This window comes from Silurus meridionalis, chromosome 21, assembly GCF_014805685.1.
Source record: "Silurus meridionalis isolate SWU-2019-XX chromosome 21, ASM1480568v1, whole genome shotgun sequence".
Taxonomy (NCBI): domain Eukaryota; kingdom Metazoa; phylum Chordata; class Actinopteri; order Siluriformes; family Siluridae; genus Silurus; species Silurus meridionalis.
The window spans coordinates 5602930-5627815 of record NC_060904.1 but is presented as its reverse complement, the minus strand read 5'-3'; the positions used below and the strand labels follow the sequence as shown (position 1 = coordinate 5627815).

At 39.3% G+C, this 24886-nt stretch overlaps 1 protein-coding gene across 2 annotated transcripts; it reads left to right on the top strand.

Moving 5' to 3' along the window:
* The first annotated feature begins 1467 nt into the window (after window positions 1-1467).
* On the top strand, window positions 1468-24155 carry zfhx2 (zinc finger homeobox 2). Of its 2 annotated transcripts, none has more exons than XM_046833711.1 (5): window positions 1468-1599; window positions 9319-9477; window positions 9728-9788; window positions 9919-13967; window positions 21232-24155. In XM_046833711.1, exons 1-5 carry the CDS (start codon window positions 1594-1596, stop codon window positions 21586-21588), a joined length of 4632 nt encoding a protein of 1543 aa, XP_046689667.1. In that variant the 5' UTR covers window positions 1468-1593; the 3' UTR covers window positions 21589-24155. The 2 variants fall into 2 exon arrangements, with proteins under 2 accessions (XP_046689667.1, XP_046689666.1); XM_046833710.1 differs by lacking the exon at window positions 1468-1599 and adding an exon at window positions 1772-2677.
* The last annotated feature ends 731 nt before the right edge of the window (window positions 24156-24886 follow it).

Genomic DNA, 24886 nt, shown 5'->3' with positions numbered 1-24886 from the left:
GGTGTAACTGATCAACTTTATTCCCCTGTAGTTACTGCAGATCTACACATCTTCCTTGTTCTTAAAGATCGGTACCAGCACACCTCAGGCATCCTCTCACCCTCCAGAATCTTGTTAAACAATCTGGTTAAAACTCCACTGCCACCTCTCCTCAACATGTACCATCCTAGCTGTCTACTTTATGATGTCTGCAGTAGTTCCCCAATCATCCAGCACCTCTTCACCACCACCAAACCCCTTCAGTTTCCACCATCTTATTCTTCTTTCAGCCCTCACTCTCCTCCTTTTTTCCTTTACCTTTAAAGCCACAGACCACCATCCAATGCTGTCTAGCTACAGTGTCCCCTGCCAACACAAGTCTCAAATCTCTTTCAGGTTGCATCTCCTTCATAGAACACAGTCCACCTGTGTGCACCTTCCTCCACTCTTATATGGCACCCTATGCTCCTCCTCCTTTTTAAAATAAGTGTTGAAATGTAGATTTGTGATCTGCATATTTGATTTGGCACGTTTTACACTGGATGCCTTTCCTAACGCAACCCTCTCCATTTATCCAGTCTTGGGACCGGCACTAAGAGTGCACTGACTTGTGCAACCCTAATGGCTGGGTTAGAAAAATATAATACAAAGATATTATTCAGATATAATACAATTATAAGAAATATGATATAAGATATAATTCAATTCAACACAGAGAACTGAACTGAAACTCACACGCACACACTTAACTGTGTTACTGAGCGGCTACAAATCTGAACTCATACACACACTCATACTCATTTCACACATCCATGTCTTCAGTACCACCCATATCATATTATTTTATTACTACATAACTGTTTACATGCAGTTTTTTTGCAAATCCATTTGACTGCTGTTTTGCAAAACCTTTTGTGTTTACATTTTTGTTTTTATTTATAAAAAAAAAATATATATATATATATATATATATATATATATATATATATATATATATATATAAATGTATAATATTATTATTATATAAATAAAATGGGACATAATAAAAAAAATTATATAAATATAGACAGACAGACAGACAGACTAGCTGTCTGTCTGTCTATCTAGCTGTCTGTCTGTATTTATTTAATTTTAATTTTTTTTCTTGCTGTCTGTCTGTCTATCTGTCTGTCTGTCTGTCTGTCTATATTCATTTATTTGTTATGTCCCATTTTATTTATATAATAATAATAATAATAATAATAATAATAATCTGTCTGACAGACAGACAGACAGACAGACAGATAGACAGACAGACAGACAGACAGATAGATAGATAGATAGATAGATAGATAGATAGATAGATAGATAGATAGATAGATAGATAGATAGATAGATAGATATCAGTGTGCAGGGTGTAATGGGTTTATCAGTCAGGGGAATCAGTGTGGCTGTGGTTGAAAATGCGTCTTGGTTAACGTGTACGAGCTTTGGGGGGAGCTGTTGTGTGTTTACTACAGCGAAGCGAGAGGGAGGGAGGGAGAGAGAGAGAGAGAGAGAGAGAGAGAGAGAGAGAGGGAAGAAAAACTTTTCAGTGTTGTAGAGCGACAGGAAGCGCTGCAGTGAGTCGTCAGCATGCAGGTAAACGCTTTCGCTAATTGCTTTCGTGTTAATTAATCCACATTATGACTGAATTGAGCGCAGATCCACCGTCCTGTCGCCTCGATTTGCCCCGAAGGAGGAGAAAAAGAAGCGAAAAAAACCCCATCAGATCGCCCATTATTATTCCTGTAACGTGTTTGAATTCTTTCACTGGATATTTGTAGTTGGATTACGGCCGCCTTCTGAATGGCAAACTTTTTTTCTGTTGTTTTTTTTTCGGGGCGATTATTATTTAGTGTTTACATTTTAATAATAGTTGAGTTTGTGGCTGATTGTGCTGGACGAAGTTAGGTATCGAATGGATTTGTTAAGCAGTGATGGTGTAATGCATTGTTTTTATGTTTAAAATATATAGTATACACATCTGCTCGGAAGCTAAAGTCATTAATTAACCAGCTTTGCTCGTTGTAGGCCTCAAGTTCCAGCGGGCGGTTGTTCGCTGCGTCCCCCGAAAACAGGCTGCAATCTGCGGATAAGGACACTAATCAAGGCCGGGGCTTTAAATGAATACGGGAGGGGGAAAAAAAAAGCCTATCTACGAAAACTCAATTAGTGTTTTTGGGGGCTTTGAGTCTACTTTTAGGTTGAACTGTTACCCATATATGGGTTTGTTGTCTAATTCGTGTGAGTTGTGGCTTTAATTTGAAGTTAAACGGCTCCCAGTTTGATAAGCAATGCATAATTAGTTAGCTAGCCAATTTTGTTTGAGTTTTCCCGACACGGCTAGGTTGAAGTGGCAGGCGGGGTGTTTCTTGGTTATTTTATTGGCTTTAGTGCCCCGATCTGAGTCTTGTTTAAAGTTAAAACGGAGTATTGTTAAAAACGGAGTGAAATTAGTGATATTTACACGGTAGGTTTCGTGATAATCGGGCTAATTGGAGTCTTGGCTAGTCAGGTTTTGCTAACCCTGCCAATTGGTTCTGCTAATGAGACTGTGGCTTAATTAACAAAAAAAATGCTCCCGAGTTCATGGAGGACTTCATGGATTGTAAAAGAAAGCTGGGCTGCACGACTTGTTTCGTACGCGTCGTTTTCGGATGCTTTTGCACGTCTTTCGGTGAGTTCGGAGCACTTTTATTTTAGGCGTGCAGGACAGAACTGTGTAGCACGAAAGCTAATTGGCGTAGCGGGGAGACCAGAGCAAATGGACACTGTTGGCATTTTCCGACTTGCATCATGATTCAACGATATTTCTCAATCATGTGGCAGGAAAATGAAGCCAAAACTAAGCCTAATTAATGTCTGGGGTCGTCTTGCTGGATTATTTAAATGTTTGGAGGGCGAGTGTGTGTGTGTGTGTGTGTGTGTGTGTGTGTGTGTTTTAGTGTTATTTATTTATTTTAAAGCGGCATTACACTGCAGCAAAATCATCACGATGAGTGTTTCTGATCTGATTTGCAACCTGCCATCAATGAGGATATGTGCTTTTATATAATCCTCAATATTAACACTTTCAAGTCATTCCCCAGGATTTTTTTTATTTGACTGTTATTAAGCTATCAGGAAAGATTGGGTCCAATTGACAAGTTCTTTTCACTGCGTTGTCAATAGAAATTGACCAGTTATTTATTTATATAGGCGTTTAGTTTCTTCTGCAGGCATGTGGAGCATCTAGTTGGAATCGTCTCCTGATCTTGACCTCGTTCCTTTAAAATAATGTGTTTAATTCCAAATCAGAGATTTCTAAGAGACAGGCATTCGAACGTTTTCGCTATTATATTCATGCATAATGTATTATTAAGGGTTCTTAATAATTTGTAGCCCGATTACGACCCTGACACAAGATCTTTTTAGATGGTCGTTTGAAACCCGTGTAACAATCCCACATTTAATGTCTAAAAGGTGTAAACCGTTGCAATGCTCGTACCAAAATTATAGCACAGTAATAAACCCCCACCCTTATAGTTTGTCGCTGTTTGTATCACAGTGGTGTCATGTTCTCGAAAACCCGTTGGATAGAAGGTATTGTTCAGAAGTTATTTCCTTTCAAAGCGACTGATTTGAATGGATGGTGAACACGTGAATAGAACGATAGTCAACAGATTGGATAAATCTGTTGTTAAAAATGAATAACTTGTATTAGAGGTTTCGGATTTTTGGAAGGAGTCTCCACTTTTAGGGCTTTGAAACAGGTCAGGACAGGATTTGGATTATTTTTTTTGGTTTCTAGAAACAAGAATAGAAAGGAGACCGCGTCGTGATGGGCGATTGCTCGTAGGTGTTATTGCAGGAACCCCTATAAAATAAAACATAAATAACCTAATGGTGTGACTGACAAATATTTTGACTAAGCTCACAATTTATTTCCCTTATTAATAGATTTTTGATTAATTAAAACATTATATATATATATATATATATATATATATATATATATATACATACATACATACATACATACATACATACATATACATTCATTGTCAACTGCAAGTCTTATGCAAGCCCGGATTTCAGTTCAGACCAGACAAAATCAAAAGAGGTGCAAAATAAATTATATTGCAGACTATCTCACAAACTTGTAACGTTCTGATGCCAGATTAATTTAGCTCGCGAGTTGTGAGCTGAATATGCTCAGTCGACTATAATTCTTGAAAGGGCTGAACTTTAAAGTGAGGCTAAAACAGGATGCTGACTTGATGACTCAGGATATACATTGGAACCTCGATACTCACGACCTTGACTCTCGACCTCGATAGTTTGCGATTTTTCATTTGAAATCGGACTAACCCGCGAAAAATCTGATTTTGGCTCTAAAGTAACATTTCAAAACAGAGTTTGTACTAATAAATGACAATGTTTGAAAAACTAATTTAGTATTGCATCATTCATTTAAAGTAGTAAATAAAACATATATGAGAAGTAAATCCACAATCTGTGTTGTTTACATTACAGTATATGTACAATTCCCCTTGAAAAAGGAACCATCAAAAGGAGAGACAAAACCTTGCCATTTATTGAACGTAAACCCGCGAGTATCGTGGTTAATATAATATATAATGAACGAACAGGCAAGATGGATAAATATGACCAAAACTTTGCAATGCAACTGAAAAATTGAAATAAGACTCTGTGTATGTTCAGTGTGGACTAAACATTGTACAGCCAACATGCAGTCCTGTTTCTTACCTTCACAAATTTGTATGGAAGCACTTGAGACCAAAAGCATAGTGTAAGGTGAAGTATTAAAATTCTTTAGCGCATTTCGTACTGTTTCATGTCGAATTGTTGTGCTATAAGAGGTATAGAATCCTTTAGGACAAGCTATTAGGGGAAACTTGGGTGTGGACAGTAGTTCCTTTGCATATCAGGCTGTCACCTAATTAGTTTGAGTCTCCTTCAAAAGTTTTGGAACAGCAAAGGCAGTCCTATTGTTTCAGCTGAACATTAAAAGCATCAGAGTGAAATACAATACAATAAAATGATTGTGACAATAGATCAGAATTCCAGCTTTTATTTCCAGATACTAAAATCTAGCTGTTAAACAACATGGCAGTTTGGGGGCCAGGCCACCAAAGTTTGCGGTTTGCCAAAAGTATTGGATCAGATAGCCTTACCAAAAAGATTGCATATGCCTTGCTTTGCAAAAATTGCATCAAGTCAGCAACCCACTGACGTCACCATATGGGTGCATTCTTCATTTTATGTTGCTTTTTCAGGCTTGTACCACATCTCCTTTCAGTTGCTGTTTGTTTTTTGTGGGGGGGGGGGCTTAGCGGGTACATGGTTTCTCGATTCTGTCCTTTTCAGGTCATGATATGCATGCTCAATTGGATTACGGTCTGGTGATTGACCTGGCCAGTCTGAAACCTTCCACTTTTTCTCCCTAATGACATCCTGGGTTGTAATTGCATTGGGTTTATTTATTTCTTTATTTATTTTTTATTTATTATTAAAAAAAAAAAAAAACTTTTTTTTTTTTTGGTCTTACTGCATCGTGTGTCCCAATTTATTTACATTTTTTATTTAAATTTTTTGGGGAATTTGCACTGTCTCTGTAGACTTGCTTTCATTCTGCTACTATCATGATCTGAATAATCAATACAGAGTAGTAATCCTTTGCCACCATGCAAGTGCAAACCATGACACTACCTCCACCATGCTTTACCAATGACTTGGTATGTTTTGGATCATGCAAGGATTTTCCTTCTGCCATACTTTGGCTTTGCCACCATTTATGTAAAGTTTCTTTGCACGTTCCAATTTGACTTTCTGATATTTTTCTGCTAATGTGTGGTTTCCGTCTTTTGATATGGCTTATATATTTTTGTTCTCAGGGCTTGGTGGGACAATGGATAAGGCTCTGGTTTATTGTTAAGAATATTGGATGTTCTTTTCAACTGTAAAGTCAGTACCGGCAAACTGCCACTGTTGGCCGGAGGCCTCTAACCCTTTTCTTCGAGGGTTCCATATCGTGATTGACCCTGTGCCTTGACCCCAGCTTCTTAAAAATCACATCCCAAAGCAGAATAATGTAATGTGTATGTGACAAATGCAGATGATGATTTTTTCCCCCCCTGAATAGTAGATTGATGTATATCTTTGATCCGAGTTTGATCAACAATCTGTGCCTAATCAGTTTTTGTTTGTTTTTTAGATTTCACAATGTTTTGTCAACAATCACCACTGTGTTTTATTGGCTGACTTTTTTTTTTTTTTTTTTTATACTTTTTGTTAGTACATTAGTGGTTTCATTCTTAAAAAAAAACAAACAAAAAAAACAGCGTAGCGTTATAATGCCACTTCTAATACATGCATCAGACACACGTTCCAATATTTTTGATCACTTGGGGAGAAAAAAATAAGTGAGGTCAAACAAACTGGCATGTTCTTAGTATCTGGATGCAAGTTTCAGGAAATTAAAGCTGCACATCTGATCTGTCTCGTCATTCATGTTTTTTCGATTTTTCAATCCATCTATCTTTTGTGGTGGTTTAAACTCGTTCCATTATTTTTGAAAGGGACTCAAACTATTAGTCCACACAGCCTTTTAACCCACACAGTCTCTGGGAGTTAAATCATGGGATTGGGGAATACAATGGAGCTTTTACATGCCTGAGGACCTGGCATCTAATGATCCACCAATAAATAACTTCTTTGCTAAAACGTTTCCAAATTGCTATTCTTGTTGAAGTTATTTTGATTTAGCTACAATTCCATGGGTCCCTGGTGCCATTTGCAAAGACTTGAGATCAGATTAAAGTTTTAACAGTGGCAGGACGTTTGAGTCAAATCTCCAGTTAAAAATGATTATGTGCTATGGAAGCATAACTGTGAATTTGTAAATATTAGGTCTGGCATGCCTAATTTGTGTTTAAGTACACATGCGTTCCTTGGTATTTATTTCTTTTCCATCGGTTAGTGTTTGCAAGCTTTGTCTTTGCCTTCTTGCTTCCTAGATAAGTACACATGTCAAACTCAAGGTCTGGGTGAAATTTCATAATATTATTCTAAAATGTCCTGAGGTAAATTCTACACGACACACTATAAAATTAGTGCTCAAGTGTGACCTACGGAGGTGGTTCGGGGATTGGCCAGTTTTTCAATTCGTACGGTTGTATTAAGGTGTGCGATGTGTTTAAACATTGAAAATATACTCAATCTTGACATTTAATTGTGCTTATTGAACCCATGTTGATAACCTATAACTCAAAGGAATCTAACTTTTTGCTTTCTTAATATAAAAGAATAGCAACAATGACCTTGTCAGAATCGGTTCTGCTCCATAAGCAATGCTTTTTGACTCGTACTGAATATAATCAGCTATGCCTCATGTTAATCCCAATGAATAGATATTTGGAATCGTATTTTGGTGGTTATAACTCGTGTTGGCTTTTAGTGCGGTTCAATTAAGGATTCAAGTCAAGAATTTGTTTTTAGTGTAGATATTTCTGATTGCAAGGTGCCCTTAAAACTCATTTTGAAAGTAGCCATTATTTTTATTTTTTTATTTTATTGTTATTAAATAAAAGGAAAAACGATCATCTAGTTGTTAATATAGGTTTTAATAGCCTTTTTTTTTTTTTTTTTTTGTTAAAACCCTAAAGAATGTCCTAATTACTTTCAGTGAACCTTTAAAGGTTTACAAAAATGCTGATGGCTCAGACAAATTATGATGCAACTTATGTAGGCAGGAAAGTAATGGATTCTTTGCACTAATATTGTGAGCTCTTTAGTATTAACCTACATCTTTTACTTCAGGAACTGGCATGTGACCTGAGAAAAAACTATTGATCAGAGACATTAGTCAGTAGATGCATGTCCCTGAAACATGCAATCTAAAAAAAATATTTTAGTTTGTGTGTGTATATAAAAATATATATGTTAGGAGTGTTCACGGTTCGGTACGGTTACGGGGGAGAAATGCATAACATAACATTTTGTTTTTTCAGTAACGGTTTATTATTTACATTTGTAAACACATTTTAAAAATAATTTTAAATAAAATGCCTGCTTGGTTCAATCATTTATAAAATAACATTTTATAAAAAATGGAATGTCAAATAATAGTTTTGTAATTAAATTAATCAATTAAATTGGCACAAATTAAATTAATTAAATGAAATTGAAAATTTGAACGAATTAGTTTACATTTGTTAAATCCCATGTTGTTAATACAGATGTGTATGTAAAATTGTGTGTTTTACATTTAATATTTAATTTTCCAAAGATATAATCTACTTAACTGTTCTGCTTATTTCAGCATACTTTAACCAATGTCTTCACTCCTTCCATCCTTTATTCTTTTACTCCATCAATATGTGGAATTATTAGGATTTTCTAATTTTAAGAGAAAATCTTTGAAGCGGGACATAAAACCCGAAAGAATTCCTGGTTAGCGCTATATGGATTCTTTAGCGTTTTCATGCACGTGCAAAACGGGTCTTATTTTTCAGTACGGCGTGAGTAGCCACACTGACACTGCACTTACTTTAGTAATTTATTTATTATAATGAATTAATTAAAGTATTATATATGTTTATTTACCCTGGCATTGTTTGTATGTTTTGGCAGGTTTAATATTAATAAATAATCACTAAACAAACTTGCCGAACGCCAGTAATTACGGTCCATAATACGTTATTATAACTATCTTCTGCACGTAAAAGGAATTGCATACTGTACATGTACCGTTACACATCTATGTATACGCCCCGTGTGTGTGTGTGTGTGTGTGTGTATATATAAATATATATAACATTTTATTTATGCTTTAATACTTTTTTAAATGTATTTCTATCTGCATGTTTGACAGTCATAAAAAGCATTTCACATGTACTCTGTATGAATATATGTGACGAATAAAATTTTTATTTGATTTAATAGAAAAATATAAATTTTTGATCACCTCAGTTACGCACAAGCTGCACACTTAGTTTTTTTTTATTTTTATTATGTCATTATTTATTTTAAACCCCACATTATTTTGTCATTGTTGCAAAGCTTGACAATGATTGGAGGATTTCACTGCTAGGTTAAATTTCAGTGCAGGTGCTAGTTAATGTGGAATAAGCTAGTAATAGTCTGGCAAATTTTTCAACATACTGATATTTTGCATGTTATTTGAGTCTCTATGCCTGTAAATTGCAATATATATTAAAGACGGACTTCTTGTTCTATGCTGAGGCCGCTTTGGTTTTAGTGGCCATCAATACCATGCCATATGTGCAGTGGCTAATGATGTCCCTTTTATTGCAGGAGGAGCTAGGAGAGACCATGGGTGGGGACAGCGATAAGGGGTCAATGTGGCTGTGTCCTTTGTGTCAACAAGGTCAATTGGACCGTGATGGACTTGCTTTGCACCTGTCTGAAAAACACAGTGTGCTTCCTGCATGCCTCGCTAAGCTGTTGGACATTGTGAGTAATAATAATTGTCAGTCATCTTGCGGAAGGTTATGGCAAGGATAGTTTAGTCGCATTTAATTCTAACTCGAAAGCTGCTAGCGTTAATATTTCCCCTTCGAACCTTACATATTTGCAATATTCATATTTCACATACCAGTAAGGTTGTGTAAATCTAGGTAAGGGCTATAAATATGAAAAAGTAAGTCATTGCAATTTGTTGGGAATTCTCTATTGTATGCCTTTTTACTTTTCCTCTGTTAAGGCGGCTCCCAAGGACTGTTCCAACAACGAAGACGGAGGGTCTGGTGAGCTAAATGATATCAGTAAGTTTCAGCATCAGCTTCAATTGCAGACCTTTCAATGCTAGTTAGATATTATTAGTTTTCATACCAATTGAAATGAATATCTTACAAATCAAATATCGTTTTACTGCATCTTTTTTTTTCCCCCAAGATGGCACATCGCAGCATCCGAGTTCAGAAAACTCGCCGGTAACGGAGGCTCTGAATGAAGCTCTGACCAGTGACCACGATGGTTCCTCCCAGGAAAAAGAGGTGTGTGAAGAGTTAGATGGAGAGGGAAATAAGAACGACTGTAGTAATACGGAAACGAGTCAGGATAACGTTACCCAGCCTGAAAGATCCGAAGCCTCGGCCAACGATGAAAAATCCAACGATAAAAGCAATACTCCTGCTGACGGCGATGTTAACCACGCTTTCAAGTGTCACGCATGTTTGGAATTCTTTCCCACTAGATCGGCATTGAGTGTACATTATAATTCAGCCACTCACATCCAAAGGATGAGGACGGGAACAGGGAACGACAGCGATTCCTCGACCCCAGTTCTTGCTCGTCCTTATGTCTCGAATAAACCCTACCAGTGTGCAGTGTGTCGCGTCTCTTATAACCATGCCATCACCCTGGAAAGTCATTTGAAGTCTGTATTGCATCAGAGCCGTAGCAGGAACGCCGGAAACGCCGCAGCGATTTCCTCAACGAATGCAGGAACTGGAAATGTAGCAGCGAATGTGGCAGTGACTACAGTGGCTAATTCTAGCCAGTTAGCTTACGTTACAACCAGTAATTGTGTCACGCAAGCAAGCCTGACTGCATCCCAAGCGATGACCAAAGATGATGAACAGGTTAAGCCTCAGCCTGCACCCTCATTGCTTTCGTCCCCAGTGGCCTCAGCTCAGGCAGTATCAGCTTTTCTTACTCTTTTAACCTCAAGTCCAAACTCTGCTCCACACTCCATTCTTCCCTCTCTTTTTGCTAGTGGAACAGGTGCTGCACCAGGCACAGCAACTCCGCAGCTAATAACCCAGCCTCAGATGCTTATGCCTCTTATCTTGAATGGACTCCAAACACAGAGTCCAACCTCGGAATCCCCCAAACAACTTTTGCCGCAAGCTGTGCCAGTCCTTGGCCTTAACGCCGCACAGCAGGCGCTCTTGACCCAAGGACTAAGTGGCTTGCAAAGTCAGTGGCCTGCTTTTAGACTGTCCAATGCAGCTCAGATGCCTTCAGAAGAGAACGACAATAGCGGTGAAAAGGGAGCAGGCACCAAAGTGAAAAAGGAGGAGCCTCAACAGGAGTCTTGTGACCAACAAGTGCCACAGACATCAGATGAAGCCTGGGCCACAGATGATGGTTCTGTGAAAAGCGGTGTTAAGGTAGAGATTAAACAAGAGTCCGGCCGCTTAAAATATGAGAAGAAAGGTTTCGAAGATGGCACGCTATGTAATGCCAAGCAAGAGAACGATGAAATGGATATTGAAAGCACAGTTGATAAGGAGGGTTTGGGCGAAAATGCAAAAAGAAATTCTGATGCAAATAAAGACTCTGGAAGTGAGGATTATCCGTGTAGTTGCTCATCGTCTTGTCATGCTGAATCCTGTCAGTCTTCTACACATAGCGATCATAATATTGTCAACCATTCAGAAGTCAAACCCAGTCCTGCAAAATGTAACCCCTCAAACACTACCCTTGCCTTAATGTCCTCGCAACATAAGAGTGCCAAGGTTCATGCAATCTGGTCCTCAGGACCTCCAGGACTAAGTGAGTTTCAGTCTCAGGTTCTGTGGGCTTTTTTCGAGTCTCAAAATGAGGCTGATTCAGCAATTCCATCAAGAGAGGACTGTGAAGCCCTTGGCAGGGAAGTAGGATTAACGGAAGACGAGGTACGAAAGTGGCTGGTCGATGCCCGCCGTGCCAAAGAGAGACATAGTGCAGAAAGAATGGAGCACGATGAAATGGAAGGAAGCATTGAAGATGACGAAGGTGCTCTAATGATAGATGAAAGCGAATATGGACAGAGTCCATCAGCTGCCAGTAGTCATGCAATGGATCTCTCGAACAGTTCTGAGGTGCGCAAAGATAAAGCATACAGCCAAAGCCAAGGGGATCTGTGCTTAACCTCTGACTCAGAAAACGAAGAATTCTACACTTCTGTAATTGTGACCGATGAGGAGAGTCAAAGTAGCTCATTGAGAGAAGAGCCGAGTAGTCCGGTTAAACAATCTTCACAAGTAGAAACATCAGGGGAACGGTCAAGCGGTGGCGGAAAAGTTCTTCGCTCCACTACAGTGTTCCTTTCAGATGCAGAGGATGAAGATGAAGATCAGGGTGCAAAAAATAAAAAGAGAAAGAGAGAGAGAGATAAGGAAGAATCAGAATGCAAAAAAGAAAGGCATGATGCTGATCTTGATCTGCAGTTAGAAGCACAAGCTGATCCTCCTACTCCTCTCTCGGTTACAGTCGACCATCAGGGTCTTTCCGCTGGAATTTTGCATCCCTTGCCTCTTTCCCTTTCTTTGGCCCCATTTTCTACTCAGTTATTCAGCCCCTATGTCCTCTCGGTTCCATCATCCGTTGTCGGAGTTGGTGTTTCAGAAGCAGACCGAGCCAAAGTAGCGACCTTTACAAGTCCCCCAACGACTGCTCGCACTCACGCTCCATTTTCTGACTCACTTCAAGGAGCTGCCATTGGTTCTCTAGCACAGTCGACCCAATTCAATGGTAGTGAATGTGAATCTGCCTTAGATCTCAGCATAGGAAAAAATCAAAGTTCAACTTTTGGCGGTGTCTCAGCAAACAAGGTATCTATACAAAAGACTGCTTTACTCGATGGTCTCGGATTAAGGCCTACAACTGTTGGGGTCCCTGCAGATGGAAGTCTTATTGTTGTTCAGGTAAAGCCTGATACTGCCATTACAATTCCAAACTCCAACACTACCATTGGTAACCACAATAGCTTGACTAAGACTAGCACGGTGTTTATGAGGGCTGCAGAGAAAGTAAATGCCTCCTTGAAGGAAAGTGAACATGAAAAATCACGAGACCAAAAAAGAACTAATGTAAGAAGGTTTAGGGACATGAGAAGGTCCAGGACTATTATTCAAGCTGATCAACTGGATGTCCTTTATGGATGTTATTTTAAAGACCCAAACCCAGGAAAGCATGAATTTGAGCAAATATCAGAATGGGTGCATCTGCCAAAGAAGGTGGTACAGATTTGGTTTCAGAACATGAGGGCCAGGGAACGGAAAGGGGAAGTTCGCTTCATAAGTGATGGCACATTAGCAGCTGTAGGTAAACCACTTATAAAGTTTACTTGGCCACTAAATAAGCCCATTTTTTCAAGCACCCCCAAATCAAACTCTAGTCCAACAACTCCTGGCTGGGTCCCGCCTAAGCCTCAAACTGGCAGTGATGCCCACAAGGCAGAAAAGCTAATGGCGATCAAAGCAGAACCACAGAAAATCCATATCCAAGCTAGTCTGAGCAGGGGAAAGGAAATGGCAACAACCACCACTGCTAGCAGTACATCAGTACTCAAGATAAAAGGTGAAGCAGTGAATTCATTTACAATGGTTAAAATCGCCCCCAAAGCTTTGGCCCCGTTAGTTACTGTTCCAATCGTGACCAGTAGCTCTGCCATTCCCCAAAACCATCAGAAGACTAAGCTGGAGGCACAGAGTAAAGCAGAAAGGACAGAAGAGAAAGATGGAAAAGATCAAGAAAAGCACATCCCTGGGACAACCAACCGCATGGTTCCAAAAGTATCCACTACACCAATTAACAAATCTCTGACTGTGGCAACTCAGAAACACAATGGCATTAATTATTATTCTTCACAGAAGGGACAAATTAAGATAAATACTCTGTCCAGGGAAGAGCTAGGTCTGTCTTCCCAACGCCCAATCCTCAGTTCAGCTTCAGTCGTAACCCCATCCATGACCGTCACTTCACCGCCATCCAGTCAAAACCAAAAAGAAACAAATTACATTCAACAGCACTCCACGCCAAGAAGACCACGAACACACTTGAACTGTCTGCAGCTTTCCATTCTCCAGTCTTGCTACGAGACCTGTGCCCATCCAAATGCATTAGAGTGCGAAGCAGTGGGGACAGAGCTTGGTCTTCCTCTGAAAGTGGTGCAGATCTGGTTCCAAAACACACGTGCCAAGGAGAAGCGTTGGAGGCTACAGCAAGAGAAACTGGTAAGGTCATATTTATACGTTAAATAAGCATGTTTCCTGTTAATTACAGACGGACTGACCTGGACAAGCCACTTAATACCAGTGTGTCCATTAAAGTACATTTTAAGGATATTATTTATCCAGTTTAGCAGTTTTTTTTTTTTTTTTAACTACATGTCCAGAAACAGGTCAAGAGCTTCTGTTCATATCAAACATCAGAATGGACTGATGTTCCTGTCAGCTAAATCCTGGGTCTTCTTTGTTGTATTTTTTTTATTTTTTTATTTTGTTTCATGATGCACCCAGTTCAGCTCCCGGATTCCTCTATAATGAAGTCATGTTGTTGTAATTAATGCAGTATGTGATTTAGTACTGAAAAAGACTTCACCTGTATTAAAGTATTTGTTAACACGTATATACGTTTCAGCATTGATGGTGCCTTTCCAGATGTGCAAGGTGACCATTCCATGGGCCAGGGGTCAGGAACCTTTTTTTTTGTTTTGTTTTTTGCCGAATATATTTTTATTTATTTATTCTTTTTAAAGAGCCGTTTAAAAATAAATTATATATTACCACTATGAAAAAAATCCAGGTTTTCAATAACAAAACCTTAATTTCTCCAGTTACAACTCAAAAATTAACAAATATGAAGCATCACATGTCGCGCAAGTGCGTGAATGAAGAAAAAGTACATTTTAAAATTCTGGTTATATCTTTTTTTTTTTTTTTTTTTTTTTTTTTTTTTGCAAAAAAGCTATTTAAAATAAACATTTTACTATTAAAAATATAACATTTCAATAATTTTTCTTACTTTATTTACTTTACTTTTTAAATGACTCAAAGTATGCAGAAACACATGTTGAGTAAGTGCATCAGTGAAGAGCAAAGCAATGTTTAATTTTGGCTAATACATGTTTTAAAGAGCAATTTGGAAAATAGTATTTTACCATTATTAAGAGAACATTTCAATAACTATTATTTAGGCCCAAAAACAACGCAAAATAAATAAAATATGCAGCAACGTGTGTGTGTGTGTGTGTGTGTGTGTGTGTGTGTGTGTGTGTGTGTGTGTGTGTGTGGAAAAAAAGCGGAAAAAGCGCATCTCCCTATATTCGGGATAGTCGCAATTAGTGCGATTCTGCCTTTTCGACTTCTGCCTAATAGCTTTGGAGTCTGGTTCATAAGTGGTCGGGTTCAATTTCATGCAAGTGTTTAAACTCTCATCTGTCAACCTTAAACGCTGGTTGGACTTGATATTGTTCATATGCAAATTGTATTTTCTGTAGGGAATCTGATGATCTTTAGTGACAGTTATATAAATTTTGTAACTATAAAATGTTAGCGAAGAACCCAGCCATTAGGGAGGCACAAGCCAGTGCATTCTTAGTGCCGGTCCCAAGCCCGGGTAAATGGGGAGGGTTGCGTTAGGAAGGGCATCCAGCGTAAAACACGTGCCAAATCAAATATGCGGATCACAAATGAGAATTTCATACCGGATCGGTCGAGGCCCGGGTTAACAACGACCGCCACAGGTATCGTTAGCCGACAGGGTACCGGTGGAAATTGGGCTACTGTTGGCGAAGGAGGAGAAGGAGAGGAGGAAGGCGTCTACAGAGACGGCAGGAAAGGAGCAGTGTAGGAGAGTGGAGGTTCGGGTTGGTACTTTAAATGTTGGTACTATGACGGGTAAAGGGAGAGGTAGCTGATATGATGGAGAGGAGAAAGGTAGATATGTTGTGTGTTCAGGAGACCAAGTGGAAAGGGAGTAAGGCCAGGAACATTGGAGGTGGGTTTAAACTGTTTTATCATGGTGTGGATGGAAGAGAAATGGTGTAGGGGTGATTCTGAAGGAAGAGTACAGTAAGAGTGTAGTGGAGGTGAAGAGAGTTTCTGATAGGGTGATGATCGTGAAGGTGGAAGTTGAAGGGATGATGATAAATGTCATCAGTGCCTATGCTCCACAAGTTGGCTGTGAGATGGAGGAGAAGGAAAGATTCTGGAGTGAATTAGATGAAGTGGTAGATGGTGTACCTAGGAAAGAACGGTTAGTGATTGGGGCGGACTTTAATGGGCATGTGGGTGAAGGGAACAGAGGTGATGAGGAGGTGATGGGTAGGTATGGTTTTAAGGAGAGGAATGTGGAAGGGCAGATGGTGGTAGATTTTGCTAAAAGGATGGAAATGGCAGTGGTGAACACTTATTTTAAAAAGAAGGAGGATCATAGGGTGGCGTATAAGAGTGGAGGAAGGTGCACACAGGTGGACTATGTGCTATGCAGGAGATGCAACCTGAAGGAGATTGGCGACTGTAAGGTGTTGGCAGGGGACAGTGTAGCTAGACAGCATAGGATGGTGGTCTGTAGGATGGTTTTGGAGGCGAGGATGAAGAGGAGGAGAGTGAGGACTGAAAGAAGAATAAGATGGTGGAAACTGAAGGAGGAAGAGTGTAGTGTGAGGTTCAGGGAAGAGGTCAGAGAGAGGCTCAGTGGTGTTAAGGAGGTGTTGGATGATTGGGCAACTACTGCAGGAGTGATGAGGGAGGCAGCTAGAAAAGTACTTGGTGTGACATCTGGAAATAGAAAGGAAGACAAGGAGACGTGGTGGTGGAATGAGGAAGTGCAGGAGAGCATAAGGAGAAAGAGGTTGGCAAAACAGAAGTGGGATAGACAGAGTGATGAGAAAAGTAGGCAGGAGTACAAGGAGATGCGGCAGCAGGTTAAGAGGATGTGGCGAAAGCCAAGGAAAAGGCATATGAGGAGCTGTATGAGAGGTTGGACACTAAGGAAGGAGAAAAGGATTTGTACCGATTGGCCAGGCAGAGGGACCGAGCTGGAAAGGATGTACTGCAAGTTAGAGCAGTAAAGGATGGAGAGGAAATGTGTTGACTAGTGAGGAGAGTGTGTTGAGAAGGTGGAGGGAGTATTTTGAGCAGCTGATGAATGAGGAAAATCAGAGAGAGAGAAGGTTGGATGATGTGGAGATGGTGAAGCAGGATGTAGATAAGATTAGTAAGGAGGAAGTGAGAGCAGCGATTAAGAGGATGAAGAGTGGAAAGTCGGTTGGACCAGATGACATACCGTGGAAGCGTGAGATGTTTAGGAGAGATGGCAGTGGGGTTTTTGACCAGATTGTTTAACAGGATTTTGGAAGGTGAGAAGATGCCTGAGGAATGGAGAAAGAGTGTGCTGGTACCGATCTTTAAGCATAAAGGAGATGTGCAGACCTGCAGTAACTACAGGGGTATTAAGTTGATCAGTCACACCATGAAGTTATGGGAAAGAGTAGTGGAAGCCAGGCTGAGAGAAGAGGTGACCATCTGTGAGCAACAGTATGGTTTCATGCCGAGGAAGAGCACCACAGATGCCATATTTGCTTTGAGAATGTTGATGGAGAAGTATAGAGAAGGACAGAAGGAATTGCATTGTGTATTTGTGGATTTAGAGAAGGCGTCGACAGGGTGCCAAGAGAGGAGTTGTGGTACTGTATGAGGAAGTCAGGTGTGTCGGAGAAGTATGTAAGGGTGGTGCAGGACATGTATGAGGACAGTGTGACGGCAGTGAAGTGTGCAGTAGGTACGACAGACTGGTTTAGAGTGAAGGTTGGACTGCATCAAGGATCGGCCCTGAGCCCTTTCCTGTTTGCAGTGGTGATGGACAGGTTGACGGACGAGGTCAGACAGGAGTCTCCCTGGACTATGATGTTTGCGGATGATATTGTGATTTGTTGTGAGAGTAGGGAGCAGGTTGAGAAGAGCCTGGAGAGGTGGAGATATGCACTGGAGAGAAGGGGAATGAAACTCAGTAGGAGTAAGACAGAGTACATGTGTGTGAATGAGAGGGAGGGCAGTGGAGTGGTGCGGTTGCAGGGAGAAGAGCTTCAGAAGGTGGAGGAATTCAGGTACCTGGGTTCAACAGTGCAAAGTAATGGAGAGTGTGTTAGAGAAGTGAAGAAAAGAGTGCAGGCAGGGTGGAGTGGGTGGAGAAGAGTGACAGGAGTGATTTGTGATAGTAGGGTATCTGCAAAATTGAAAGGAAAGTTTATAGGACTGTGGTGAGACCTGCGATGTTGTATGGTTTAGAGACAGTGGCATTGAGTAAAAGACAGGAGGTGGAGCTGGAGGTAGCAGAGCTAAAGATGTTGAGGTTTTCGTTGGGAGTGACGAGGATGGATAAGATTAGAAATGAGTTTATTAGAGGGACAGCGCATGTAGGATGTTTTGGTGACAAGGTGAGGGAGGTGAGATTGAGATGGTTTGGACATGTGCAGAGGAGGGACATAAATTATATTGGTAGAAGAATGCTGAGGATGGAGCCACCAGGTAGGAGGAAAAGAGGAAGGCCAAAAAGGAGGTTCATGGATGTGGTGAGGGAAGACATGCAGGTAGTTGGTGTAAAAGAGGCAGATGTAGAGGACAGGGTGGTGTGGAGACGGATGATCCGCTGTGGCGACCCCTAATGGGAGCAGCCGAAAGAAGAAGAAGAAGAAGAAGAAGAAGAAAATGTTAGCGAAGAAAGACTGCTGAAGAGCCACAGGTTCCAGACCACTGCTATAGGCACTAATGCTCTTCCATGTAATCAGAGATGCAGGCTTTTGAACTGAGCACTGATAACAAGCTGGATGATCCTTCTCCTCTTTAGTCTGAAGGATGAGTCATCCATGGTTTAAAGAAAAAAAAATCTAATTTAAATTCGCCGGAACACAGAACAGTTTTCCACTTTGCCTTGGTCTATTTTAATAAGCTTTGGCTCAGAGAAGACTGTGGTGTCTCTGGATCATATTCACATATGGCTTCTTCTTTGCATGGGAGGGCTTTAACCTGCATTTGTGAATGGCACAGCAAACGGTGTTCTGAGCCCATGCAGTGATTTTTGTTATACATGTATATTTTTTATGCCGTGTTGCCTGAGGGCTGAAAGGTTCACAGCATTCAATACTTATTTTTACCCATGTCCCTATCTTTTCAAGATATTATGTACTGTAGATGATGTATTGGAGTCTTTACAGTTTGATGTTGAAAGTTTTCCAGAAATTGTTTTATAATTTTGTAGACAGTTTTTCGCAGATTGGTGAACCTCTGGCCATTTTTACTTCAGAGACTGTGCCTTGCTAATATTGTCTTTTTATACCCACTTATGTTACTTGCTTCTTGCCAAATGGTTTTTTTGCACCTTTTGTTGCCCTGTCCCAACTTTTTGGAAACCTGTTGCAGCCATGAAATTTACAAATCTTGGGGTTTACTTTACTTTAAATGGTACATTTCTTCAGTTTAAACGTTATGTTTTCTACGTTCTCTTGTGTATAAAATATGGGTTTGAGGATTTTATTTTATTTTTTTATTTTTTTATTTTTTATATACAGTATATATATTTGTCACACATTTAAATATAACACATTTGTCAATTTTTCCTGGAATTGCAGTTGTACACTTTCATTCTTTTTAATTTTATATACTGTATTGTTCAAAATAATAGCAGTACAATGTGACTAACCAGAATAATCCAGGTTTTTAGTATATTTTTTTTATTGCTACGTGGCAAACAAGTTACCAGTAGGTGCAGTAGATTCTCAGAAAACAAACAAGACCCAGCATTCATGATATGCACGCTCTTAAGGCTGTGCAATTGGGCAATTAGTTGAAAGGGGTGTGTTCAAAAAAATAGCAGTGTATGCCGTTGACTGTACAAACTCAAAACTATTTTGTACAAACATTTTTGTTTCTAGGATTTTGCCATCCTGTGAATCACTAAACTAATATTTAGTTGTATGACTACAGTTTTTTAAAACTGCTTCACATCTGTGTGGCATGGAGTCAACTAACTTGTGGCACCTCTCAGCTTTTATTCCACTCTATGATTCTTTAACATTCCACAATTCATTTACATTTCTTGGTTTCACTTCAGAAACAGCATTTTTGATATCACCCCACAAGTTCTCGATTGGATTAAGGTCCGGAGATTGGGCTGGCCACTCCATAACATTAATTTTGTTGGTTTGGAACCAAGACTTTGCTCGTTTACTAGTGTGTTTGGGGTCATTGTCTTGTTGAAACAACCATTTCAATTGCATGTCTTCTTCAGCATAAGGCAACATGACCTCTTCAAGTATTTTGACATATGCAAACTGATCCATGAGCCCTGGTATGCGATAAATAGGCCCAACACCATAGTAGGAGAAACATGCCCATATCATGATGCTTGCACCACCATGCTTCACTGTCTTCACTGTGTACTGTGGCTTGAATTCAGAGTTTGGGGTCTTCTCACAAACTGTCTGTGGCCCTTGGACCCAAAAAGAACAATTTTACTCTCATCAGTCCACAAAATGTTCCTCCATTTCTCTTTAGGCCAGTTGATGTGTTCTTTGGCAAATTGTAACCTCTTCTGCACATGCCTTTTTTAACAGAGGGACTTTGGGGATTCTTGAAAATAGATTAGCTTCACACAGACGTCTTCTAACTGTCACAGTACTTACAGGTAACTCCAGACTGTCTTTGATCATGCTGGAGCTGATCATTGGCTGAGCCTTTGCCATTCTGGTTATTCTTCGATCCATTTTGATGGTTGTCTTCCGTTTTCTTCCACGTCTCTCTGGTTTTGCTCTCCATTTTAAGGCATTGGAGATCATTTTAGCTGAACAGCCTATAATTTTTTGCACCTCTTTATAGGTTTTCCCCTCTCCAATCAACTTTTTAATCAAAGTACGCTGTTCTTCTGAACAATGTCTTGAACGACCCATTTTCCTCAGGCTTTCAAATGCATGTTCAACAAGTGCTGGCTTCATCCCTAAATAGGGGCCACCTGATTCACACCTGTTTTTTCACAAAATTGATGACCTCAGTGATTGAATGCCACACTGCTATTTTTTTTAACACACCCCTTTCAACTAATTGCCCAATTGCACAGCCTTACGAGCGTGCATATCATGAATGCTGGGTCTTGTTTGTTTTCTGAGAATCTACTGCACCTACTGGTAACTTGTTTGCCATGAAGCAATAAAAAATATAAAAAAAATCTGGATTATTCTGGTTAGTCACATTGTACTGCTATTATTTTGAACAATACTGTATTAGGGTTGTCAATGGATTAAAATATTTATTCACGATTAATCGCAACTTAATCTTCATCTGTTGTAAATGTATCTTAAATGAATACTTTTCAAGTTTTTTAAACTCTAATCAACACTGACAAATATAAATGCTTTATGCAAGTGTATGTTTATTTTGTCACTTCTGGTTTTGGCTGTTTATGAAAAAAATAACACTTCTCTCTTGTTTTCCTTTTATTCAGTCGCCGAATTCCAGCGACCCTTCCAAGAAGTTGGACATCAGCTCGGGCACTTACCTACAGTACAACGCGCTCCGAGCGAACCGTCCAATCCTCCCCAAACCCGTACAACTGACACTTCTGGAAAATTCCCAGCCACCTGCCGCAGGTCAGGCAACAGCTCGTGAAACACTAAGAGGGAAATGCGACGTGTGTAACGTAGAATTCGAGTCCAGAGCCGCCGCCCGAGACCACGTTTTCTCTCCTCGGCATCTCGCGACACTGAGAACCACTAACTTTGGTCAATCCGCGACGCAAAATAACAACGGCTCGGCTGTGGGTCAGGCTTCTTCAAGATCACCAGCTAGCAGCACTAGCTAAGAAATAAACTTTAGCTGCTTCATTAAGTGGACCCATTAGGCTCTTATGCTTTTAATCGGCAAAGAAAAGGTGCTCATTTTTAAAGCTCTTTTATTTCTGCACCATTACCATGGGCCTGGAAAAAACAAACAAAAAAAAAAACTCTCCACTTTTGATGTCAGCGAGATTTGATCCTGAACAGAACTTTTCAATGACTTGTTGCCACATCATTTCACTAATAATAATCAAATGAATTGGTTATACTGGACATGCAATTGCTTATGTTGTAACAGTCTTGTTTTATGTATTTTCACTGCTTTCTCTTTTTTTCTCTCCATCTGTTTCTTTTGTGCTTGTTTATTATCATTTCTAGCTAATTCTAGAACACTCTGGCTGTTTGGGGGAAAATCTAGCACCGGACCACCTGAAACTCATCAAAAATTATTCAGCGAATACGTACATGGTACTGCTTTTGCTTGAGCCTGAATGGTGTACTGCATTGGCGTTTTAATCCAGACTTCTTATATTTCGATCAAATTCTATTCGATTTTTATAATGTCTTCATTGGGAGGTGTTTTTTTTTTGTTTTTTTTTTTTCTGACTGACAATGAGTAAGATCATGGGTGAATCAAAAACGTGCAACTAGCTGATGGGAAGTTGAAGACAGCAGACAAATGCTGATACAAAACTGTCATGAGTGCTTTTTTTTTTTTATATATCAGATTTTACAATATCATAATATAGAGTCAGAAATATGCTTTTGGATGCATTTTTTTTAGGCTGTTATGGATTTCTAATGAAAAGGATTATGGGATACATGCAATGCCGCTTCAGGTTTGCCCAGAATAAGGGCCCTCTGACGACAGCTGTCTTTGTTGCTTTTAGTACGGGAACGTTTATCTTGGGCGCAAAAGTGCTGCCTAAGTAGGGATCCTCGTTCCAAGTGAACGACAGTGGTGATGTATGAAAGTGTCCGTAATGCTGTTGCGGTATATATTGTAAAAATGATAAGCGGCATCTACAAATAAAAAAATATATATATATTGATTTTTAGAACCCGAAGGTGTTGTCGAGTGCCCTGAATCTAGACACTCTAGGAGGCTGTTAATGAAATGAATGCACCTCCATTTGCCATCATGACAATCGTACATTCCCCCCCCCCCCAAGCTCCACTGGTTAATATCGAAAAAAATATCATATGGTTGTCCTGCAGCACTTTCTTCCTTAAGGTCTGAAATATTTTAAGGTTTCCATACTGCTTGGAATAAATGTTTGTATTATAGTGATTTACTGTATGTCAGATTTTACCGAAGTGTTGCCAGCTTTTGCTGTATTTTATTAACACGTGGACAGGGAAAGGATCAGACCTAGCCGCTGTGCAAAAAGCCAAAGTTAATCCTATATGCTAGCGCAATTTTAAATGATTTTGATATCGGTTTCTTAAACGACAAAATGATATAAATTGTATATCTCCTTTTTTTTTTTTTTTTTTTCGGTTCGTCATAACCCTACCGTGTTACAAATAATCACTGCTTGCACCAGGTTTTTATGGGAGAGAAGTCATTTTATACACACACACACACACACACACACCCCACACACACACATTGTACTTTACGTGGGTGCAAGCTGAGGACTTGCGCTGGGTAGAAACTTACCACGAGGTACTTTTCTGTGGTTTTTAAACAAGCGTGTTGAATTTGTCGATGCGGAAACCTTGCGACAAAATGTGCGAGTTTGAAGGAAAGAAATACTAAAGAGAACTGTCATTTAATTTTTTTTTTTTTTTTTTTAAAGTTGTATATTGTAATTCTTATTACTGTTACTATTAATAGTTTTAACCAGATGCAAAACTAAATGGTAACTTTTTAAAAGGAACTCTATTATAAAAATGGTATTCCAAAGCTAATCATCTTTCTCTTGCTTTCTGTCCAAAAAAAAAAAAGAAAAAAGAACAAAAAAACAACACACACAACCAAAATGCATTTGGAGAGAGAGGGGGTGTTTTGTAATGGATTTCCCACACCTTGACACTTTGAGCAAGTCCAGGAAGGACTTTTGATACATTTACGCTGAAAGTGTGCATATTTCAGCCAAAACAAAGTGGAGCACTTGGATGTGTGACGATCCAGAGGCGTGCGGCGTTTTTGTAACGCACCTCCGTTATTTTTTAAACACTCTGTGTTAAGCTGTAGCTCGTGTTCACTGAGCATGAACTGAACACAGTGCTGAACAATGGGATCACACAGTGTTGCACTGTTCAGAGGTTGTGCAGAGACCTGCTTTTTGACTGATTTATTATTTTTTGTTTGTTTCCTTTAACACTTATCACATGTTATACTATTTGCTATTGTTTTCATTACTCTTATCACAGTTTGATTATTATTAATTCATTACGGTTTTTAATAGCATCCTTATCTTCATCGAGATGGTCTTGGTATAATGCAAACTGATGGTGAAAGTGTTGTTATGAAATATTAGACTATCGTTTAAGCTTGTTCCCCCCCCCTTCCCCTATAATTGTACCTTCATTTTGTGTTTGATCTCCTTTGTTTTCTTATACAGAAAAATAAACCGAACTTCACTCAGTGGTGTTTTATTCGATGACCAATGTAAACCATCAATATAATTGTTTTTTTTTTTTAATTATTGTTAATGCGTACAGTTCAGTTTTATTCCCCCCTTTTTTAATTTTTTTATTTACAGTTATGCCACGGTTCTATTCTATCTTCTAGGTCTACTAAGTAGGTTGTCGAGCAGGGTTTTTGTGGTGGTTGTGGTTGTGGTAGCAGTGATCTTATCACTTTCGATTCGAAGGTCGCGAGTTCAAATCCCAGCCACTCCTGGGCCCTACACAAGGCCCTTTACCCCCACAGCTGCTCTGTTGTATAAATGTATGTCACTTTGGACAAGGGCGTCTGCCAAATGCTGAAAATGTCTGTTTTTATGTGGGGGTTTTTTGTGGTAAATGTTGACCAAAGTGCAAGATTCACAAGCACGCTTCTCTACAGTGTAATATGTGTAACAGCAACTGTTTGTTTATTTTTTTTTTAACCAATCAAACGTTTTATCCGGGTCTTTCATATTCATATCTAATCCACCCCTGGGTTCACTTTTTAAAATAATTTTAAAACAATTATTAATTAGTCTAATTGATTGGTTAATTAATTCTTTTTTTATAGTGACACCACAGACTTAATGTTCACACTGGAAATACTGGAATGATTATTTTAACAAAGATAATTACACGTGCACACAATTGAATCTAAAAACTACATCATACACACAATACACTCTTTACACATCATACGCCAAATTT